Below are 19,630 nucleotides of genomic sequence, written 5' to 3'. Positions count from 1 at the left end.
ACGCGAGGTGTGTTTTCCATCCGAGTAAAGCAGATGTAATTGAGGTAGAGCACTGGATTTACCGGCTAAATGAAATCACACAAACGCTTCACGATCAGCCGGGGCCGCTGTCGTACACATTCATAGAGCTCCTTCTCTGAAACCTCATAGCGCTGCACCCAATTCAGAATTTCTAATATCCTCTCAGAAATAGCCTCAGTCAGATGCTAAGCTATGTCAAGCCTTACTCTGGCTGGATTACTCCAGGCTGTTATGTTATGACCAGGTGTGTGTGGGTGTGTGTGTGCATTTGTGTGTGCGTCTGGCTGAAGGAAAAAGGCCAATGTGCCACCATCCTCTCGCTCGCCCCTTCCGCTCCCTTTTTTGTACCGTAGGGCACCCAGGGGCGCGAAAAGGGACACCAATCCTCTAATGGTTGGAAGAGAAGGCCCATTCCATTAGTCAGGGGGCCCAGAGTTCACTGCTGCTGCTCAGCGCAAGGACGGGCGGAGGGAGCGAAATGGAGGCAGGTGTTGGCCGGGGGCAATACGGAGGGCAATGCTGCACCAGCTGCATGCTGGGAAAAAAAGCACATTTTTTTTCTCTCCTGTCTCCACTCCTGCTCTGCCTATTTCTATTTCCTGATGCAAGTACACATGCACACACCTTACACATATGACATACCACACACACACACACACACACACACACACACACACACATACACACACACACACTCTCTCACTCTCTCTCTCTCCTTCCTCTCATCTGCTTTTGTCCCCAATTTAATTCATTCCAGTAAGCTTTTCTCCATTTTCCTTATCTCTTTCTTTCTCACTCACACACTCATTCACTCACTCATTCACTCACGGCTATCTCCATCTCTTTCATTTTCGCTCTCTCTCTCTCTCTCTCTCTCTTTCTTTGCTTACCAGCCCTCCCACACCTGTCCTCCCCTCCCCTCACTCCATCCTCGCTCATGCCTCACTCTCATTTGTAAATGGGGAGAGGACTTGACTGACTGAGGAAAATGTGGAGAAGATTTGGTTTCCCTCCCAGGTGGAAAACTCTGGCGGGAGATGAAGGTGGAGAAGTAGAAGAAGAAGAAGAAGAAGGGGTTGAGGAGAGCAGAAATTACGCTACCACTCCCTCTCCTCTTCTTCTTCTTCTCTCTCTCTCTCTTTGTCTCTCTCTCTGGGCTGAGATGATGTATGGCTGCAAAGGCCACATGTTGGCCGTGTGATGGATTAAAGCACTTTGTAGGAAAATTACTGAGAGCGCCTCAGCACACACAAGTCTAGCCCTTAATAAAACTCTCTTCAATATTGAAATGGAGAGAGAAAGAGGGGGGGGAGAGATAAAGAAGATAAAGGAAGATGGTGCACGGGAGCAGGGAGTGGCGGTAGAAGCTTGCAAACACGCTCATACACAGTGCTCTTGTAGATGGTCTGAAACATGCAGAAATATTGTAAAACTGCATGTTGTATGGCTTCACTGTAGGTTTTTGTTTGGAATGTGTTCATAAAAACAGGTGAGGGAGAAATAAATGAAAGCAAACTGGATTTTATGAAGTGGTTGGTTATTAGAAGATTTGTGGGTGAACTTTTTACTGCTGCTTGTGTGTATCTTCTCCTTGAGTTCTCCATTTCTGGCACTGGGAAAGTTTTGAATAAATTGCAGAACCCAGTTCAAACCTGTGTAAACAGACAGTGGACCTTTTCATTTTCAACTAGCAGATCATGATAGATTCTTTCCATGTGGAAGGAGAATTATTTTTCTTAATTGTTTTTAGAATTTTTGCTACAGAGGGTCTATTTTATTTAGATTTTATTTGGTGTGGGACCCATGAATGAGTGTAGCAAGTCTGTAGCAACCTGGACTTGTAATGTATTAATGTGTTACGTGGGTGCAGAGTGCAGTAAGCCTGTTTATATAATACTCAACACGTAATGTAATGACATCACAGTGACACATTTGACAGTACAGCACCTTTAAGTGCCTGAATATAATGTTAACTAATGATACAGTAATTACATCAACTAAATTGAGTTGTTACATTAACACTTCATGTCACAATATTAATATTTTTGCCTCTAGAGCAGCAGCAATTAGTTGATTCATCCATTATCTGAGTGGTGGAAATGTATTTCAGGTAAACATTTTTTTCAAGTAAAAATTCCACATTGCACAAACATTCACTGGTTTCAGGTCATGTGATCACAAATGAAATATGTTCTGGATCGTCAAGAAAAACAAGCAATCTGACGTTGTCGCTTTGATGTCTAGACATTTCATAGACTAAACAATGAATCAATTCATCAAGAAAATAATCAGTGCAATAATGAATATTGAAAATAATTGTTATTAATAATAATATAATAAGTAGTAATTGCAGTCCTAATTGTATCATCAGCGAGGAATATGTCACATAATAATCACCATTCACTGTGAAATGATTAAGTAGGCCAGTCTGATTACACTCAGTTTACCATTGATGTCTATATGAAGCCAGAGTTTATTCTGATGTGGCATATTTAATATATTTACACATAAATATAAATATGTTTTGGAATAATGAACAGTTTTTAATGGCCTATTACCTAAATTGCGTTCACCGTGAGTAGAATTAAATTGAGAAATGGTGAACTGAATGTTTTTTACACTTTCTTTTTTTCTTTTAGTTTTTTTTGTCATGACTGTATGTTTTATGGAAGGCTCATGTATTACAAATGGGGTCTTATTGTCATAATTTTCTTTTCGGTATGTAGATGTGTACAGATATATATATTTTTTTCTAACAATCTTGGAATTATTTTTCTCATTTTTGGTTTTCTTGTTTATTCACTTTTGCAATCTCAGATTTTATCCTCATTGTTTTTTCAGGATTTCTTTGAGTGCCTCTGTGTGTTTTGTTCACCTCCTCATGACTGATGAAATATCTCTTCTGGCTCTTTTGGGCAAAATAATCATGCCTCTGTGTGCATCATTTCTTCATTTGTTAGTACAGCTGGCAAAATGTAGTACTAACATTTGGGTTTGTTAAAAACTGTATGATCATCTGACCGGTGGTGTTTCTCGCCTTGTTCGCCTTCTGTTTTGCAATGTTGCCACATTCACAAATATTAGCTGTTAACTTGGCGAGTACATAATTTTTTTTACTACAACAACAACAACAACAATATGATCTAAGATGCAATAAACTGGAATTATTATGCCAAAATTACACTAAATAACCTTATACAATCTAATTGTATCAGTCTTCAAAAACCCATTAGTTTGTGTACAGTATTTGTCACTTTAAGATGGACTGCAGAACCCCCCGGCCCCCATCTCCTGCATTTCCTGCCAATACTGTAACCAACAAGGCTTAACTGCTCACCCCATTTAGCCCCTAGCATCCCCCTTCATCACCCAGCCCTCCTCCTATCTCTCCTTTCTGCTTCTCCATATTTGGTGCTGTGGAGGCCACAGCCCCTGTAGGGCTGTTAGTATACACACCAGCTGCTGTTTTCTCCATAGGGTGGGCTGCCTCACGTGGCTCTCACACACTGCTTCAATGACTCTTGATGTCTGTGTTTGTTTTTGTTTATCCTTCATGCTTTTGTCCCCCCTTCCATCCCTCCCTCTATCTCTCTTCCTCTATCTCTCTTGCTCTCTCCTCTGTCTGTCTGTCGGCTGGAGGCCGTGAGCAGCAGCATCCTGCGGACGCTTTAGTCCAGCTCTTCAGAACTGCCATCAGATGCTAAAGTAAAAAAAATCAGGTTTATAGTAATGTTTTTTTTACGAAGCTACTATGGAGATATGCTGTATTTGTATAATTACAGTAAATGGATGAGACCATATGGTTAACAATGATTTTGAACCTGGTCAGTGGTGTTTTAGTGTTAGCTCTTGTGATTTTCAGAGTTTGCACATAAGCCCATCCATAAACCCTGCTGCTTCCGCACACAATGTAGCTACAACCCAAAGAATAATCTGTTCCAAACATAACAAAAGTAGCCCAGAGATAAAGATGTTCAACTCGGAAAAACTATATAAAAACCTATGACCACTTGGGGCCAGTAAAAGAAATCTTAAATCACAACACTGAGGAAGAGAAATATCTGTCCCTTTAATTAGATTCTAAATGAACCACCTTGTTCACCAGTTAGCTGCTAACTTGTTCCATTTCTTGTTAGCAGTGGGGTGATATAAGCTGAAAACAGCTGCCTGCTGTTACTGGAAACTATGTTGATGTGAGCAGTGTGACCAAACCAAAGCAGTTAAACCCAAAACTATCTGCTGAAAGATGCTAAAATGCTCTGTTGAGCGTAGTACAGGGTGCTAATTCTGCGTGGGCTCGTAATGCCAAGCAAGTCCTTTCACATTTTGCACTTTGATTTCGATGAATCATTATACATAATTCCACAGCTGTAAGTTTGTTTTTTGGGTCTAATAGTAAAGTTTTAAGACAAAAATAAGCACATGTAAAATAGTTAATTGTGCTCATATCAGCATTTCTTTTGAACAGTTTCCTGCTTGTAGTTGATTTGTCATCACTTTGGTTTTCTCCACCTGTTCTTTGTCTCTTTCTCCCAGCTGTTCTCCCATTTGTTTCTATCAGACTCAAATCTTATCATTTCTGTTCTGTTCAATCAGTTTTCAGGTTTTTATTATTGCCTTTTGTTTTGTTGTCTCACTGTCACTTCTAGAGGTTCTGGACTTTCTTATACTTAATTTCCTGATTTATTTGCACATACGATCAATCTAAGCAGGGCTACAACTAATATTTACTTTCATTACCAATTAATCTGCTGATCATTTTCTTGATTAATCAATTCATTTTTTGGTCTATCAAATAACAGTAAAGAATGCCAGTCAAGTCACAATTTCAGAGCCCCAAGCTTACAAAATTCTTGTTTTGTATGACCAACAGTCCAAAACCAAAACACATTAAATGTACAATAATATAAAACAAAGAAGAGGTGTGTCCATCACATTAGAGAAGCTAGAAGTGTGGAGTTTTTGGCATTGACCTTGATAAACTAAAAAACTAAAAAAATTATCTCTCAAAATTTTTGAAGATTAATATTGTGTTCGATTATTCGACTCATCATTTCAGCTCTAAATACAAGATTATTATAATGGATTCATTGCACTTCACATCATTGTTCCAGATGGAGTAGATTCCTTGAGTTCGTTCAGAGAGCAGTTTGGAGTCCTCCTCCTCTGAAATTGGTGAAGTGTATCATCCAAACATGCTATTTTTCTGTGATTATGTGATGCTTTGCTTTGGCAAATGAGAGGGGGACCTTTGAGCGCAGACAACATGGAGAAAAGTTAAGCATTGTTCATTTGCATATACTACCCACACTGCAGTGATACAAAGCTGGTTGAAAATTGGCAAAGTTTCACTTTAAGTAGTAGTTTAATTTTCTTTCTTTCTTTCTTTCTTTCTTTCTTTCTTTCTTTCTTTCGTTCGTTCGTTCGTTCGTTCGTTCTTTCTTTCTTTCTTTCTTTCAAATGAACACTTTTGTTTTTAAATGTAGTCTGGTTAGCTCAAACTGTTAGCATTTAGCTTGTGTTAGCTGACCATCATACTGGTGCAACAGTATAAAACATATTAATCTCAGTGTTATAACTTCTGCTTCTCAAATGTGCACTTCACTTTCTTTTCTCTTTCTTAAATTCAGTTAGATGTTCAGTAAATATGAGTAATGATAATTCTGGCATGATATGAAGCAAATAATTAATCGTCCACTTAAAAAAAGAACAAAAGAGAACCAAGTACATCTGTGCTAAACATACAGGTAAATGTTCTCATTCGCAGATTCTCATCACATTGCTTCAATATCAAGTCACGTTTTTAAGCTCTTTTAGAAAACAAAACAAGAACTTCATAAACAATAAATATAAAAAAACATGACATGAAGGAACAAAAGATTGAACAAGTAGATCACAATACCCGCGGCACTCATTGAGCTCTCGTGAGATGTTTCACAGTGCCTTAAATCTGCTTCTTCTTTTAAGTGAGTTGTTTTGAATTGTGATACTTTCAGTATATATACTGTGCACTATCATAATCAGATTTGACACTTGAAAAGGGAGCACAGGCATTTCTTATCCATAGGAGTCAATAACAAACGGGTGAAGGATGAAAACACAACACAGACATGAAGTAAAATGTGGAATAACAAACTGAAAAACATTACCTAACATACTGTAATAGTAGTATGGTATAGTACGGTATAATAAGAGTATATAAGGCTCCTGTGATGAACTTTAACGTTTGAATGAAAACCAGCACAGCAGAGACTTTCTTCAATTGTTCAATCCTCAATTATTCAAAGATTTAGACATAATGTTTTTTTCTTTTTTTTCCCCCCAAATCAAGACTTATGATTGTTGAAGTCTTTCCATTGTGTTTCACTGGAAAATAAAAATCAGGCAATTCCCAAAGAGTTTAATTAGGGCTTTTAGTGTCCTTTAATTTGTCAAGTGTCACAGCTGGAAGAGAAACCAGCAGAATTCTGAGCCTGTGAGTGGAGAGCAGTTCAAGGTTCAGTGTTTTTATAGGGATAATAACAAAGCTAAATATTTCATTGTCTCCTTTGTCTTTCTCTGTTTTCTGATTCATAACACCGTACCTTTTGGTGTTTGGGTGTCTTTGAAGAGCAAGGTCAACTTTTAGACCAGAATACAGTAAAAACAGAGCGCGAAGTGTACACTGAACCACAATGAATTTTCTACTGGAGCTGTACTTGTTCCTGATCTTGTACATTAGCTAGATTCTAAAACAAACAAAAAAACCTCTATGGGATAATTAAAATTCAGTTCCTTAATTGATTAATCTATTACTCTCCTTTCTAATTGCTCTCACTTCCAACTTGCATTATTGCAAGTGATTTTTGGTTAAGCTCCAAAATTTTAAGTCTAATATCTTCTCCTTTTGGGAGCTTCTTGTAAGTGTGCTAGCTATGTCTGATCCAAGTCGGAGTTGTAGATTTATTTATTTGTTTGTTTGTTTTTATTTTAATATACTGTGTTCAGTGTGTTGAATGAAGCTGCCTCTGGGTTATTTAGGGAGCGAGCCATGTTAGTCTTCTTTCTCTTCAGTTTTGGAAGATTTCAGTCCACACAGGACAAGGAAAACACTGCACATCATAGTATTAACAACAGTATTCTCTATTAAGTTATCAAGGAGTTAATTGATATCCTAAATATTAATATAAGACAAGACATTGGTAATGACTGTGTATAAATACCTGCTAATGACACTTAAAGAAAACTAAATCTTAGATTGAATTCATATTAAGTATGAATGAGTATTTTTCATTTCCTGCAGCAACATAGTCAAGTCCAGATATCATCCTTTGAAAGTTCTGAAGCACTCTTCTCCCAGCAGCAGCACTGTCATGCTAATCCGCTCTTCATCAGCACGAAGGTCATTAGTTGGAGAGATTCAGTTAAGCAATGGAGACGTCAAGAGGAGCATTTTAAATAGTTCTGTCTGTGCATACTCTGTCTGGAGGTCTAGTGGAATTGTGGAGTTGTCGTCAGTCTGAGAAGAGGGCGACAGGTCACGGTGCTCTGTCTCTGTTTGCTTTGTGCTGGTGTCACATCATGCTTTAGAAACACCTCAGAAAGACTTTCGAATAGTACATGTTTGTTTGAACTTGGATTCTTGCATTATAGCTAATAATAAGTAACCATGTGCCACTTAACAGATTTGAATACATTTTTGTACAAAATGCAACACCCATTTAAATATTACATGGAAATTCCTCTATTCGGTTGCCACGTTCTTAAAATCTTATGTGTTATATGATGTAATCTGCCATCACATGTGTATGCGTCATGCATTTGTGTCTAGATGACACATATACACATCAACTCCAGATAATCCCACCTACAGCGGCATTATACATTAAAATGTCCATAACTCAGTGGTCATGAATCAGTTACAGTGGAAGACACATGATGTTATAGTCTGACAAGGCTAATACAATATTTTGTTTACCACAATATTGATAACATACAGACTACGATATATGAAGTCACAGGTGACTATTTGTCTTCATATACTTTCAGTTGTGTTTATTAGGTTGTAGATCCATTCAGAGTCATAATCAATGTTTGTATGGATTTGTTTTAATTAAAAGATTAATTGTTTGATCTGTAAGATGTGTTCAAATTCCCAGTCGCCAAATCTGAAGGAGACTTCCACAAATGCTTTTCCTCTTCTTTTCCTGATCAATAAACCAAAAGTTTTTTTGCTGATCAGTTAATTGATTTGTTTCAACACTAGTGTTAATAATAAAAACACATGCATACATGTTCCAGTATTGTGTCGGGTGCATTGGCAAGAAAATGTGGCTGTTCTAAATTTGAGTCTGACACTTGGGCTTCAGTCTATTTATGGACTAATTGGTAACATGTACATGCACGCACCCACACAAAAAACACTTCACAGTAGCTTGAGTTTTTGATCAATAAACCATATTTGATGGATGTTAACATCAGCCATGCCACCTACAGTATCTATTGTTAATACTGTTTATGGATCCACAAAGTAAAGATCCACCTCTGACTGCAGTCAGTTAGGTCATCCCAATTCATGTCAAGCTTACTTAGTTCATTGTGCAATGATTCAAGCATACAGTATCTGTGTGTGTGTGTGTGTGTGTGTGTGTGTGTGTGTGTGTGTGTGTTTGAACACTCTCATGATTAGTGTTCTCAGTGACTGGCTGGCTGATGGGGTTGATTTGTCCGACAGTGCTGTGTGTCAGGCAGGCTCAGCGTCCGCACTGGAGAACATGAGTGAAGGAGCGGATAATTGATAGTGACAAGGCGCTCCCAGCCTTAATTGCTGCTGGTGAATTAGATTACCTTTTCAAAGTGCCTTCATTAGCAGAGGAAGAGCCATACCAATGGTCCCCTGATTGGCCTCATATTGTTTTGCTGTGAACCTGTGCTGGCAGGGCACAAGGATGTGTGTGTGCGCGCGCGCTTTTGTTTTGGTCGGATTGAAATTGCTCGCTAATTTCCATGTACGGCTGTAGTTTCACTGTGTGTTTGTTGTGCACATCCAGTGTCAATAATGTCAAGTTGTCAAAGTGACACATTTAGTGGGAAGTGTTTCCCAGTTTTTATGGGCCACTGACTGCTTTCACAATTTTTAAGGGTCGTTTCACCCAAATTACAAAAACAGATTGCCTCACTAAGTTCAAGTGATATCTAGACAAATAGTTTGGGTTTTATTTGCTCGGGTGTTGAGATCTATCTCTAGATTTCTACTGCCTGCCTGGTACAGAGCGAGAGAATTGAAAATTGCATTTAAAAGGTTCAAAATGTCTGGCCTGACTGCACGTGGCTGGGATTGCTAAATTTGAAACACACACATCCTGAAACCCCAAGCTATGATTTTGCTGTAATTCATTCATTACTGACCATTAGCTTGATAGGCTCCTTGCAACACAAACTGATAGAGAAAGAAAATTGTTAATGCATTTAAAAATAATACCTGAACATGACTCACCTGGTTTGGAACTCTAGATCTACCTATTATAACTTCACATCTGTGAGGTATACAGTGCTAAAAGGCAATAAACATTAGGCTACAGGTGATTTAAACATGGGAAATTATTGGCTAGAACTTCCAGTTGGTGTCAACTATCCCACGGGTGTGGATAATATAGAAAGGTACCACACAACACAGCTCCCTGTCCGCTCTCAGCCATAGGATCAGCACCATGGAGAGCACCACAGAGCAGAGCCAGCACTTGGTTATCCAGATCGACACAGACAATGTTCCTCGAAAGACACTCATGGTTTTTACACTCGTGTTTTTTAATGCTGTGACCCCTGACGTGGAGTCACTTGTGTTCCATCTTGTGTCCAGTCCTCAAATCTCACCTAAATGTCTCACTGTGTCTTCAGCAGGGATGTATCGTATCGGGGTCAATACTGACCTTATAAGTAAATCAGGTATTGACTCTGACACGACTGATCTACATTAAGTAGTTTCTTTGTCAATGTCTTGAAATTTAGTGTCTTCACTTTCAGTTACAGTAAGTGACAGCAGGCTGCAGACTCTGGTGCCAAAGCAATTTGTGGTTTCATATTGCCTTTGATAAACAAATATCACAAGTTCCATGCAGCATGGTTTACAGATTTGGGAAAAGAAATGAGAACACTGGTATCTGATCAGTACTCTGTAGCCACTGATGGTCTGAGATAAGGTATCAGAAATACTATTGCTAACAGGTGGATTAGTGCATCTATATTCTGTGCCACTTTCCTCTGCTGTGTGCTTTTTGTTTGATTTCTGTTTTTAGAAAGGCATTTCTAGTAAGGGCTACAACCTAAACCAAGCAACCAAACAAGAATGCTAAAGATGGGCCCTATTGTCTCCTTATTAGTGTGTAAAGTGTTCCATAATTAATTCCAAGAGAGGATTTTTTTCTTGTTTTTTAGTGAGATCAAAGGTCAAGGTTAGTTACAACACCCACTGAGCTGATAGAATCTTAAGCAAGCAAACTCTTCCTTGAAACCTTGAAAGTTTTCCAGTCAAAGAGAAGTTTCTATGAACCAACTGCCAGAACAAAAAATAAACACCCTAAAAGCTAAGGGAAGAGATGGAAGGGATTTTTTCAGAGAGCTAGCAGTGAATGTAGAGAAGGGTTATCACTCCATGCAGAGACGGTTACATGAGCCGCTTCTTAAGAAAACTGCCTGAACCCAAAAGTCCAAAACCCCCTCTTCATCCCCTGCAGCACCAGTTTCAGCTCCAGCCACCCCTCCTTGTTCCATTTCCATATCTGTCTCCAGTCACTGCTCCATCACCAGCTCAGAGTACCCCCCCCAATCCCCAAAACCCACTGGCATCCCCATCCCTGTCTCATGCTTCATCCCTGCCCCAGCCAGCCTGCAGACCCCTGCTGAGTTAAATGGAGTGTGCCGGCGTCAGGGGAGTCGCGTGTGCTCAGTTCAGCTCAGCTCAGCTGGGCTGCCAGTGTTATAAACTTACTGTGTGATTATTGTCAGAGCGAGACTCCACCACCCAGGAGGTCTGCGCTGATGGGTACTATGTCACCGGGTACAGCCAGCCATGGAGAGTGGGATGAGAGAGCAAAGAATGGGATAGAAATCGAGGTGAGGGAAGGACGCGGAGAAGGAAGAGAAATACTGTCGGTGGGGGAGATGGAGAAAAGTAACAGGGATCGAGGGAGAAAGGCTAGAGAATGACGAGCAGGAGGGCAGAGAATCATCAAAGGGAAGAAAAAAGCCAAGCTGAGCAAGGAAAAGACTGATGTATACCTATCTTAGCAGACAAAGACAAGGGGAGACACACAGGGAGTGGTATAAAGAAAGAGAAGCAGAAGAATAATGTGCTGGGAGAAGAAAGAGAGACAGCAGGGAAATCAGCAGAGGAGAGAGAAAGAGGAAGAGACAGGAAGGGTGGGTAGAAAAGAAAGGCAAAGAGAGAAATTAGAGAGATTTTCAACCAAGTGATGTGTGCTGTGATTTCTCTCTCTCTCTCTCTCTCTCTCTCTCTCTCTCTCTCTCTCTCTAAACGGTCGGGATGTGGCCTGTATCTGCCGGCAAGAAGGAACTCAATTTGGGACAATTTACTCGGCAGTCTCAGGCCTGATGCACCTCGGGGACAGAGAATAGAGAGAATGAATGTGGAGGAAGATAGAATCAGCAAGCCGCGCACACATGTGCACACCCATGCACACACACAACGTACGCCTTGCACACAATTGCCGCCGAGTAGATTTCACTTAGTTAGCTCTAACTCTCCCAGGCGGTCAATACGATGTGAGTTTATAAGGCTTGGAAATGAAAAGCCCAGGATAAGGTTAGATAAACTGTGTGCTATTTGATTTTGGGCCCACCTCTTGTGTAAAAAAACCCCCACACAAGACAGATGGCCAGAGGGGATAGGCTGATATCATGTTGGTCATGTGGGTGATTAAGGCTGAATACGTTATGTGTTTTGACCCTTCGCACTACCTCTGGAATGATGAAAACACTCGCATTCTTACAAAAAAGGCATTGGATTAACTCTTTATGTCCTGAAAGTGAGGGGGGTTTCTATACTCACCACAATATGTTTCTAACAGGTTGGCAGCCTTGAGGATGTGTACACCCTGAGAGACAGCAGGGGGCGCCCTGACAGAGCCACCTTTGAGAATAGACTTGCCTCAACAGAAGGGGTAAGTATTTTTAACTGTTCTATCACACCTCAGGATGTAGAGAGCGATCAAGATTAAGTTGTAGCTTCCCAAAAGAAGCCACTCCGAGGTTGTTGTTTTTTTGTTTTTTTTTTTGGCCTGACTCGCACTGTCTGTGTAACACAGCGGGAAATGGATTTGTAACTACAGCAAATCAGAGCGTTCAGCTACTTAGACGTGACTGTTTGATACATTTAACACGGCCACGTCAAGGTGAATTCACATTCTGGCGTCGGTTCTGATTTTACACAGCATGTATATGCAAATGGAAGTTCATTTGGCTGGCGTTGCTGTTTTAATCAGGGTCTAGTGTTGATTAGCGAGAAGGATGGGGAAAAAAAAAAAAGAAACAGAGCCATGTGGTGAGTAATGGCTCAAAGTTGTTTACCCTGCTTGTGTAGCTCATGCGCCTGTTCCACCCGTTATCACTTTGTGCCCCACCCCTCCCTTGCCACCTTCAACAAGCCGCTCCGCATCACCCTTGGAGCACACAATGCAACCCTCTTGCAGGGCTTTCGTTGCCAGGGAAACCGTCACCCACGGAGACATCCCATGACAGCACAGAGTAGGAGGGAGGAAGAACGCAAGGAAGGGTCGGATATGCCTTTGCCCCCTGTCCGCTCTCCAGGGTGCACCAGACCTCTGGCCCTTCCCCAACATACACACACACACACCCCTTCAGTGACACACACACATAAATAAAACATACAAAGCAACAGTACATTTACATACAGAGAAAGACACACGTGTGCACCAAAACACACAAGCAAGAGAAAGAAATGTCCAGGAAGTGAAAGAAAGAGAGGAGGATTCCAAACTTTCTGATTCAGAGTCATCATCTGAATCAGTGTGCGTGTGATTAATTGAAGTAATTTATGTGCAATCTCCAGTGACTCCATGTATGCTTCATGATTTCATTACACTGTAACTTTAATTACTTTTCTACCATCGTAACTTTAGGTGAAAATGAATTTGCACCCTCAAAATGTCCCACATTTTCGTAATGAGTCTTAAATATAATGGATTGCACAAATGATGTTTTGAGATATTGAACAATTGCATACTTACATGTTGCATCTCCTTAACAGGCACTGTTGCATCCTTAAATGCCTTGAATTGAAGTCTGTTTGCTGGCTCTGTAATGTCTCTATTTAAAGCACAGAGGAGAGAAAAAGGTATATTACTGACTTGAACCTGATAAGAAAACCATTCAATTTGTGAAGATAATGCCTTCGCCGTTTAACCAATCAGACTGATCAAGTTTGCTTTAATAGCATTTTCTGGCCTGAAAACTGTCAATATTGTAAGAGCTATATGGAAGATGTGTTTATGGTGGCTTATGTGTTGCCAAACATAATTAGTGTGTTAGCTCCAGTAGCTGGCCTGCTGCCAAAGCCTCAGCAATACTCCATCCGCCCACCTCTGACCAGGCCTCTGTCTATACAAATCTGTGTGCTGCTTCATGCATCACACACTGCACTTTGCATTGCGTGTCAGGTGTTATATTACACATCTCACTAATTACTGAGGCGTGCGACCTGAAGGGTTTAAGCTAGTTAGTTTACTTTCTAATGCGGTCTTCTGAGGTCAAAACAGTGTTACTAGTGAGAGTGACATGGTAAAATACTAATCCTGGGATCATACATAAGGTGTTAGTTGTGCAGCTCTTTGAAGGAATTTCATTTGTTCAGAATGAAAGACTGACTTACTGGCGCATCACAGTGGAGCTAAAGCATTATAAGATGCTTTTCATGCATTACATCTAGTGGAACTAAGCTGTTGTTTGTTGCCACGGTTCCCCGTAAAGTTTTGAATTTAAAATAAAAGTGTTTGTTTAAAGTTTTCCAACTGACAATATCATGTTGAACTAATGTCTTCTGCAACATCAGGAAAGACGTTCAGGTTGCATCATCTGAAGCCAGAATGAAAGGTCAGAAGCCTTTTTCTGGCTGTGATTTTGATGTCCTTACCTGATGTCAACATCGCACACAAATGAATGTCCTTAAAGTTTATCCGGCATCAAAATCACTTTTCAAATCACCCTGCATGAAGTTCAATGTCCAGGTTACCTGATCTAAAGGTAAACAATGTCTTTCCTGGCTGGAAATTTTTTCCTGAAGCTGAAACCGCAAAGATCCTGCGTAATATTACTCATCCACCATGTATTTTTCACTGATACAGTAATTAGGGCTATGACCATGTGGGTCTTTTTCTTACTGCGATGGAAAAGTAACATGTCCCCACAATTATGCACAATTATGCAGTTTATCACCGATGACCAACCCACCGACCATCCAAACGATTTTAGGTCATGTGTGTGTGTACAATGTGTACACACAATGTGTGTATGTCAAGCGAGTCTGTGGGCGACAGAGTGAGCGGCAGACAGTGACTGTGAAAACGGGCGCAGCAGAGGAAAAGTTTAGCAGTAAATTGTCAGCCTGGCAGTAAATGAACAGTGCAGGTTACAGTTTGTCAAGTTAATAAAAGCTGCAGCTTCTCAAGACCAAGAAAAGTCTTGACTGGTTATTTCTTAACTCTTGGTAAAGTGAAGGGATTTCACCCTAACGTAACGGTCTGGAAGCTGAGCAGGAACGTGAACGCTGCCATAAAATGTTGGCTCTGCTGTGATTGTATCCCTTTCAGAATCTTTGTAAACCAGTGTTGAACTGCACTGCCTTTTTGTAAAATATATCCATTATGAGTATGATAAGTGCAACATGGGATGTATTCTGTGATAACAGTAATCATGTTGTTAGCATGTTGTTAGCGGGCTTCTAGCAATCCCATAATGCCCTGGGTTGAGTCTGTCGACCAATCAGAGGTTGTGTTTTTTTCATCTTAATGGGGTACCAGTGGAGAAAAAATAATCAGTGATCTCAAACACATTGCAATGGAATTACGGTAATGAGCTAAACCCTGCAGCAGACCTCACGATCATGTACTTATCTCAGCCTCATGCCTCAGCCAAACGCCTCAAAAAAACTAAAGTTAAGAACTGTTCACTCTGGTTCTTTTGTTCTTTTCAGAACACAAACTATAAGGACGTATTTCTAGATAACAAAAGAAATGATCAAATGATACAGTGCTGTCTGGATAAAGTGTAATACCTTCATCTCGTCCTTGCTGTAGACTAGACCAGCGGGACAATATATTTTTACCAGCAACAGCCTGACACACACAAACTTATAGACCTTGTTTTTAGGGGTTAAATCTGGATTTAGCAGGTAGATGAACCACCGGGGATCCAGTGTAGCAGTGCAGCAGGGAAAAATGACTCATCTCAAAATAACTCCCAAATTGATTTGTACTATGGGCTTTGGTGGAGTTTTTTAAATAATTATTATATTTTCTTATATTTTTCTGGATCCCACTGGCCAAACCAATGCTCATACCCCTTCTGTAGCAACCTAGATGCTGATGATTATCATATCTCTTCTGGACTCTTAGATTCTGTTTGATTCTGAGTCTGTGTTTCATGATTTATTATTTAATACTCACCTCCACTATTCCCGCCAGTTTCTTTGTTTCAGTGGCCAGTTTGGCTGTGTCCATGTGTGATGTGTCCCAGCCATTTCCCAAGTGTTTTTCCAGTGTTGTTGGCTTTATTAAAATAAAATCATTGAACTGCACCAGTTCTGCCTCAAGTAGTCTTGGATTTGGGTCTAATTTTGTGTTCCTGTACTCAGCTTTCACAACTGCAATAATGATATGTCACAAGATCAACATCTGGCTGGGGGCAGGGCCATGGGGTGACATTGCTGATGTGTTGGGTGTGTATCTGGATGGCATCACCTGGAAAGACATGCCAGGATGCAACACAAAATGAATTCACTCAGCATTATTATGCATGAAACTGCCAATCAGATTTATTTACTCATTAATCAAAAGGTGCCAGAACACAATTCCAGATCATTCCAGTCCACGTTAGCCCCTTCTTGTTTTACATTGTAACATAGCAAGCACTGTGTTTATACTGTCCAAACCAAGATCCACGACTTGTAATGACAGCCACATGCTGAAGAAATCTAAATGAAAATCATCAGCTTTATTGATATATTTATACTTTTCTATCAATGTTATTAATTGTATTAGTAAAAAAGTATTAGTATCAACCCAGAATGTGCATAAAGTCTTAAAACAATGCAGAATAATGGTTTCGCTACATGAGTAAATGTTCTCTACTGAGGAAGTAGATTGACCCTGAGTGCAGATTGTTCTGTCACCTGCTGTTTCCAAGACTAAGAATAAACTGTCAATCTCATACATGTATACATACATACTGATGTGAGTTTAACAGAATCTGACTGTTCACGAGACATTCCTCACATGCTTGATAATGTTAATTAATACAAATGTACAATTGATGTGTGACTAGTTTCAATATGTCTCAATATGTTATGAGCTTAGAAACACTCATATAATATAGTAATATGCCTCAAATTTATATTAAATTAATTTGTATTAATTGATTGATAATATAGTAATATATAGTAACATATTATGTGACATGATCTATAAGAAGTGAAAATAACATCGGCTTAAGTGTAAACAATAAATAATAATACGTTATAAAATATCAAACATCACAATCGATGGAAACCATTGCTAGAGTCTTCAAAAATAAAATACTTTAAAAAGTGAAACATTTTAGTTGAACTCAGGAACACGGCTGTGTTTCATAACAGAGGAATAATGAACACACTTCATAAATCAGTGCAATCTGCAACAGCTGCTGCAGCTCACATCAAACACTGGCTGAGTGAAAGCAGTCCATAGGAGTGGAGCTCTGAGGCTCACATGTCGAGAGCTCTGCTATAACAGCCTACTGCCTGAGAAGCAACAATCAGCTCTTGTATTAATCGCACTGCTAATGACATAATTAGCAAGGCTGCTCCACACAAACATGTGAGGGCTCAGAGACGACACATGGATAAGGCCACGACACACACACACATGCACATTTACACAGCTAATAGACAGCTCACATACATTCTGATTCAACCTCCAGAGAGTTAATGTGGACACATATGGCTGCAGTGTGACAACACATAATAACATCCAAGAGTTTCTCTCTCACGTCTCTGTCTGTACCTTGTTTACTCCAGGCTCCACCTCCCCTCATTGACCCTCTTCCTAACTGTCCTAACCATCGTACCGCTTGCAGTTTCATTCTCAAACAAACAGGCATGTCTCTGACTGAACTCTACACTGACCTTTTAGAAAATGTCTCGGATACTAACCCCCTGCCAGCTTCTGACATACACACACAGGTCCCTGCTGGTCTGCTACACACTTAACACACACATATACAGGAAGTGTGCAGAGTATGTCTGGTCCTCTGCCCTTTTTTCCTCAACCTTATTGTTAGTGTCTCTGTAGCAGCTCTCTGGCGAGAGAGGTCAAAGACATATGCTGAAGTGAGCATGATGAAGTGAATAATTGAACCAAGTTATGTAAGGAGAAACCTGTTTCTTCCAAGAGGATGTAATCATCAGAGGTCAAAGTCAGGTCACCCAATCAACCAGCTGAACATGACTCCACTATTCTTTTGAATGATCGTCTCTTCTGGCCCATCAAAGTAATCTGATATCTATTTAGCATCAATCACTCAACATATAGCAAAACAGAATCCCCACAATTAAACAACAAAAAAAAAGAAAAGTGGTGTCCATGGCAACAATCCCACAATTCACTGCATTTCATTTTATAGGAAATCACAGTCAAACCACAGTCAGTTATGAGGCAATATGATTATGATTCATACGTGTCTGAAATCCAACTTCACTGCTTACTACAGAGAGTGTCGGCTACATAGATAATAGTGAATGAGTGAACAAGGGTTAGTCCCCTTTGTGTGTGGAGTGAAAAGTTGCATGTACTTACTCACCCAGTCAGGGTAAGACAAGTTCCAAGTTTGTGGAGGTCCCTCAAGAGCATGTTGTGTGAACAAGAGTAGGCTTGGCTTGCATATAGACGTACGACTGGAGTCTGTATCACCAGGCGCTAATAGTAGCCATTCCGGCTCTTGATGTGGGCAATTTTTTGGGTAAAATTTAACTGCAAAATTTCAAATTTTTGCACAGAACTAGATCTTTTTGACTAAGACTTGTCATAGTAGGAAAGGTACAGGTGTTACTAATAACATCAACAATGGCCCAACATTCCAGTAAAGTAACATACACAATTCAGGATCACTGTTCTCTTTTATTATTTACATCTGTACTTTTCTTGGTAATTAAAAAAAAAAACAACCTATAGATCTTTTTCAGGAGACATTTTAGAATGTTATAGCAGGAAAAGCACAGGTGTAATTATTTACATGATGATTATATGATCCATCCCATTTAGGTGAGTTCAGAATAGAGCTCGTTAATGTTATTCGTAACACCTGCGCCTTCCCTCCTGTGCTGTCAAAGTGTCTTGCTCTGAAAAAGGTCTATTCACTGTCTATTCACGTAAGTAACTGCAAGTCAGACCAATGTTCCCATGTGTGACGTCACTTCCAACCCTCCAATCTTTTCTAACCACGACATCTTTGTTTGATGTAAATGATAATCTTTGTTTATCATGTGAAAGAGAGTTCGCTAAATGCATTCTCCACTTAGCTAGCGTCACTATTTTGGATGCGTTCGTACTGCTTTGCTAGATTTGCCGTGTTCACTAGCCTTGTTGAGCTCAATCTGTGTGTGTTATTTTTATTAATTTATCCAAACTTGATATTGGAACACCTGGTCTATGCTCAGTGTTTGGTGGTAGGACTTAAACTAGAGAGTACATTTAAAATATTCAAATTCAGCCCCACTGAGACTAAAATTATTCACTGAAGGTTTATAGTTTTTATATTGTCATTGACTGCCCTAGATATTGCGGGTACCATGAACGTCCATTGTTTGAATGTTCAACTATAAAAGTAATATCCTGGAGTTTCATATATAAGGCTTTTACATTGAGCCTCACAAACAGAACAGGTGGTGAGCTAGAAAGCATTATTGAGCTAGCTTTCACTCGCTCGTATTTGCTTTCTTTTGCTACATCTACAAATGCTCTCTCTCTCTCTCTCTCTCCCCCCCCCTCTGTCTCTCTGTCTCTCTCCCACACACTCTTCTATCCACACAGGATATAAAACACATTAGAAATTTTCCTCAATGCTTCTTCACTAGTGAAACATTTGTGGGGTTTTTTTATCTTCCTATTTTTCTTTTTTTTTTTATTTCGCTTTTTTTATTTTTTTTTAAAGACTCCAGTCACATCCGCAATCCCGTGGCCCTATAAGGAGCTTTCACGCTTTTTGGTTTGCTTTAGATGTTTAATACCCCCTCTCTTTTGTGTCAGGGAGCCGGAGAGGCGTTAAGAAGCGCTGATAAACCCCACTTAGATCCCTTCCTGGCCCGTCACCCCGGCCTGCCGGGCCGCTTTAGCAGGGAACTGAT

The 19,630-nt window shown here is 40.0% G+C and overlaps 1 protein-coding gene across 4 annotated transcripts in view; it reads left to right on the top strand.

Moving 5' to 3' along the window:
• Positions 1-19,630, top strand: part of LOC104923770 (furin-like protease kpc-1) — a 162,484-nt gene that overhangs the window by 9,387 nt on the left and 133,467 nt on the right. For all 4 annotated transcript variants that reach the window (XM_027287075.1, XM_027287074.1, XM_027287076.1 and 1 more), the window contains one exon: positions 12,087-12,179. In XM_027287075.1, the coding sequence (XP_027142876.1) occupies positions 12,087-12,179 (93 nt within the window). The remainder of the gene's footprint in view (positions 1-12,086; positions 12,180-19,630) is intronic.

This window comes from Larimichthys crocea, chromosome XIII (genome assembly GCF_000972845.2).
Source record: "Larimichthys crocea isolate SSNF chromosome XIII, L_crocea_2.0, whole genome shotgun sequence".
NCBI lineage: Eukaryota > Metazoa > Chordata > Actinopteri > Sciaenidae > Larimichthys > Larimichthys crocea.
This window is presented reverse-complemented; position numbering and strand designations above follow the sequence as displayed.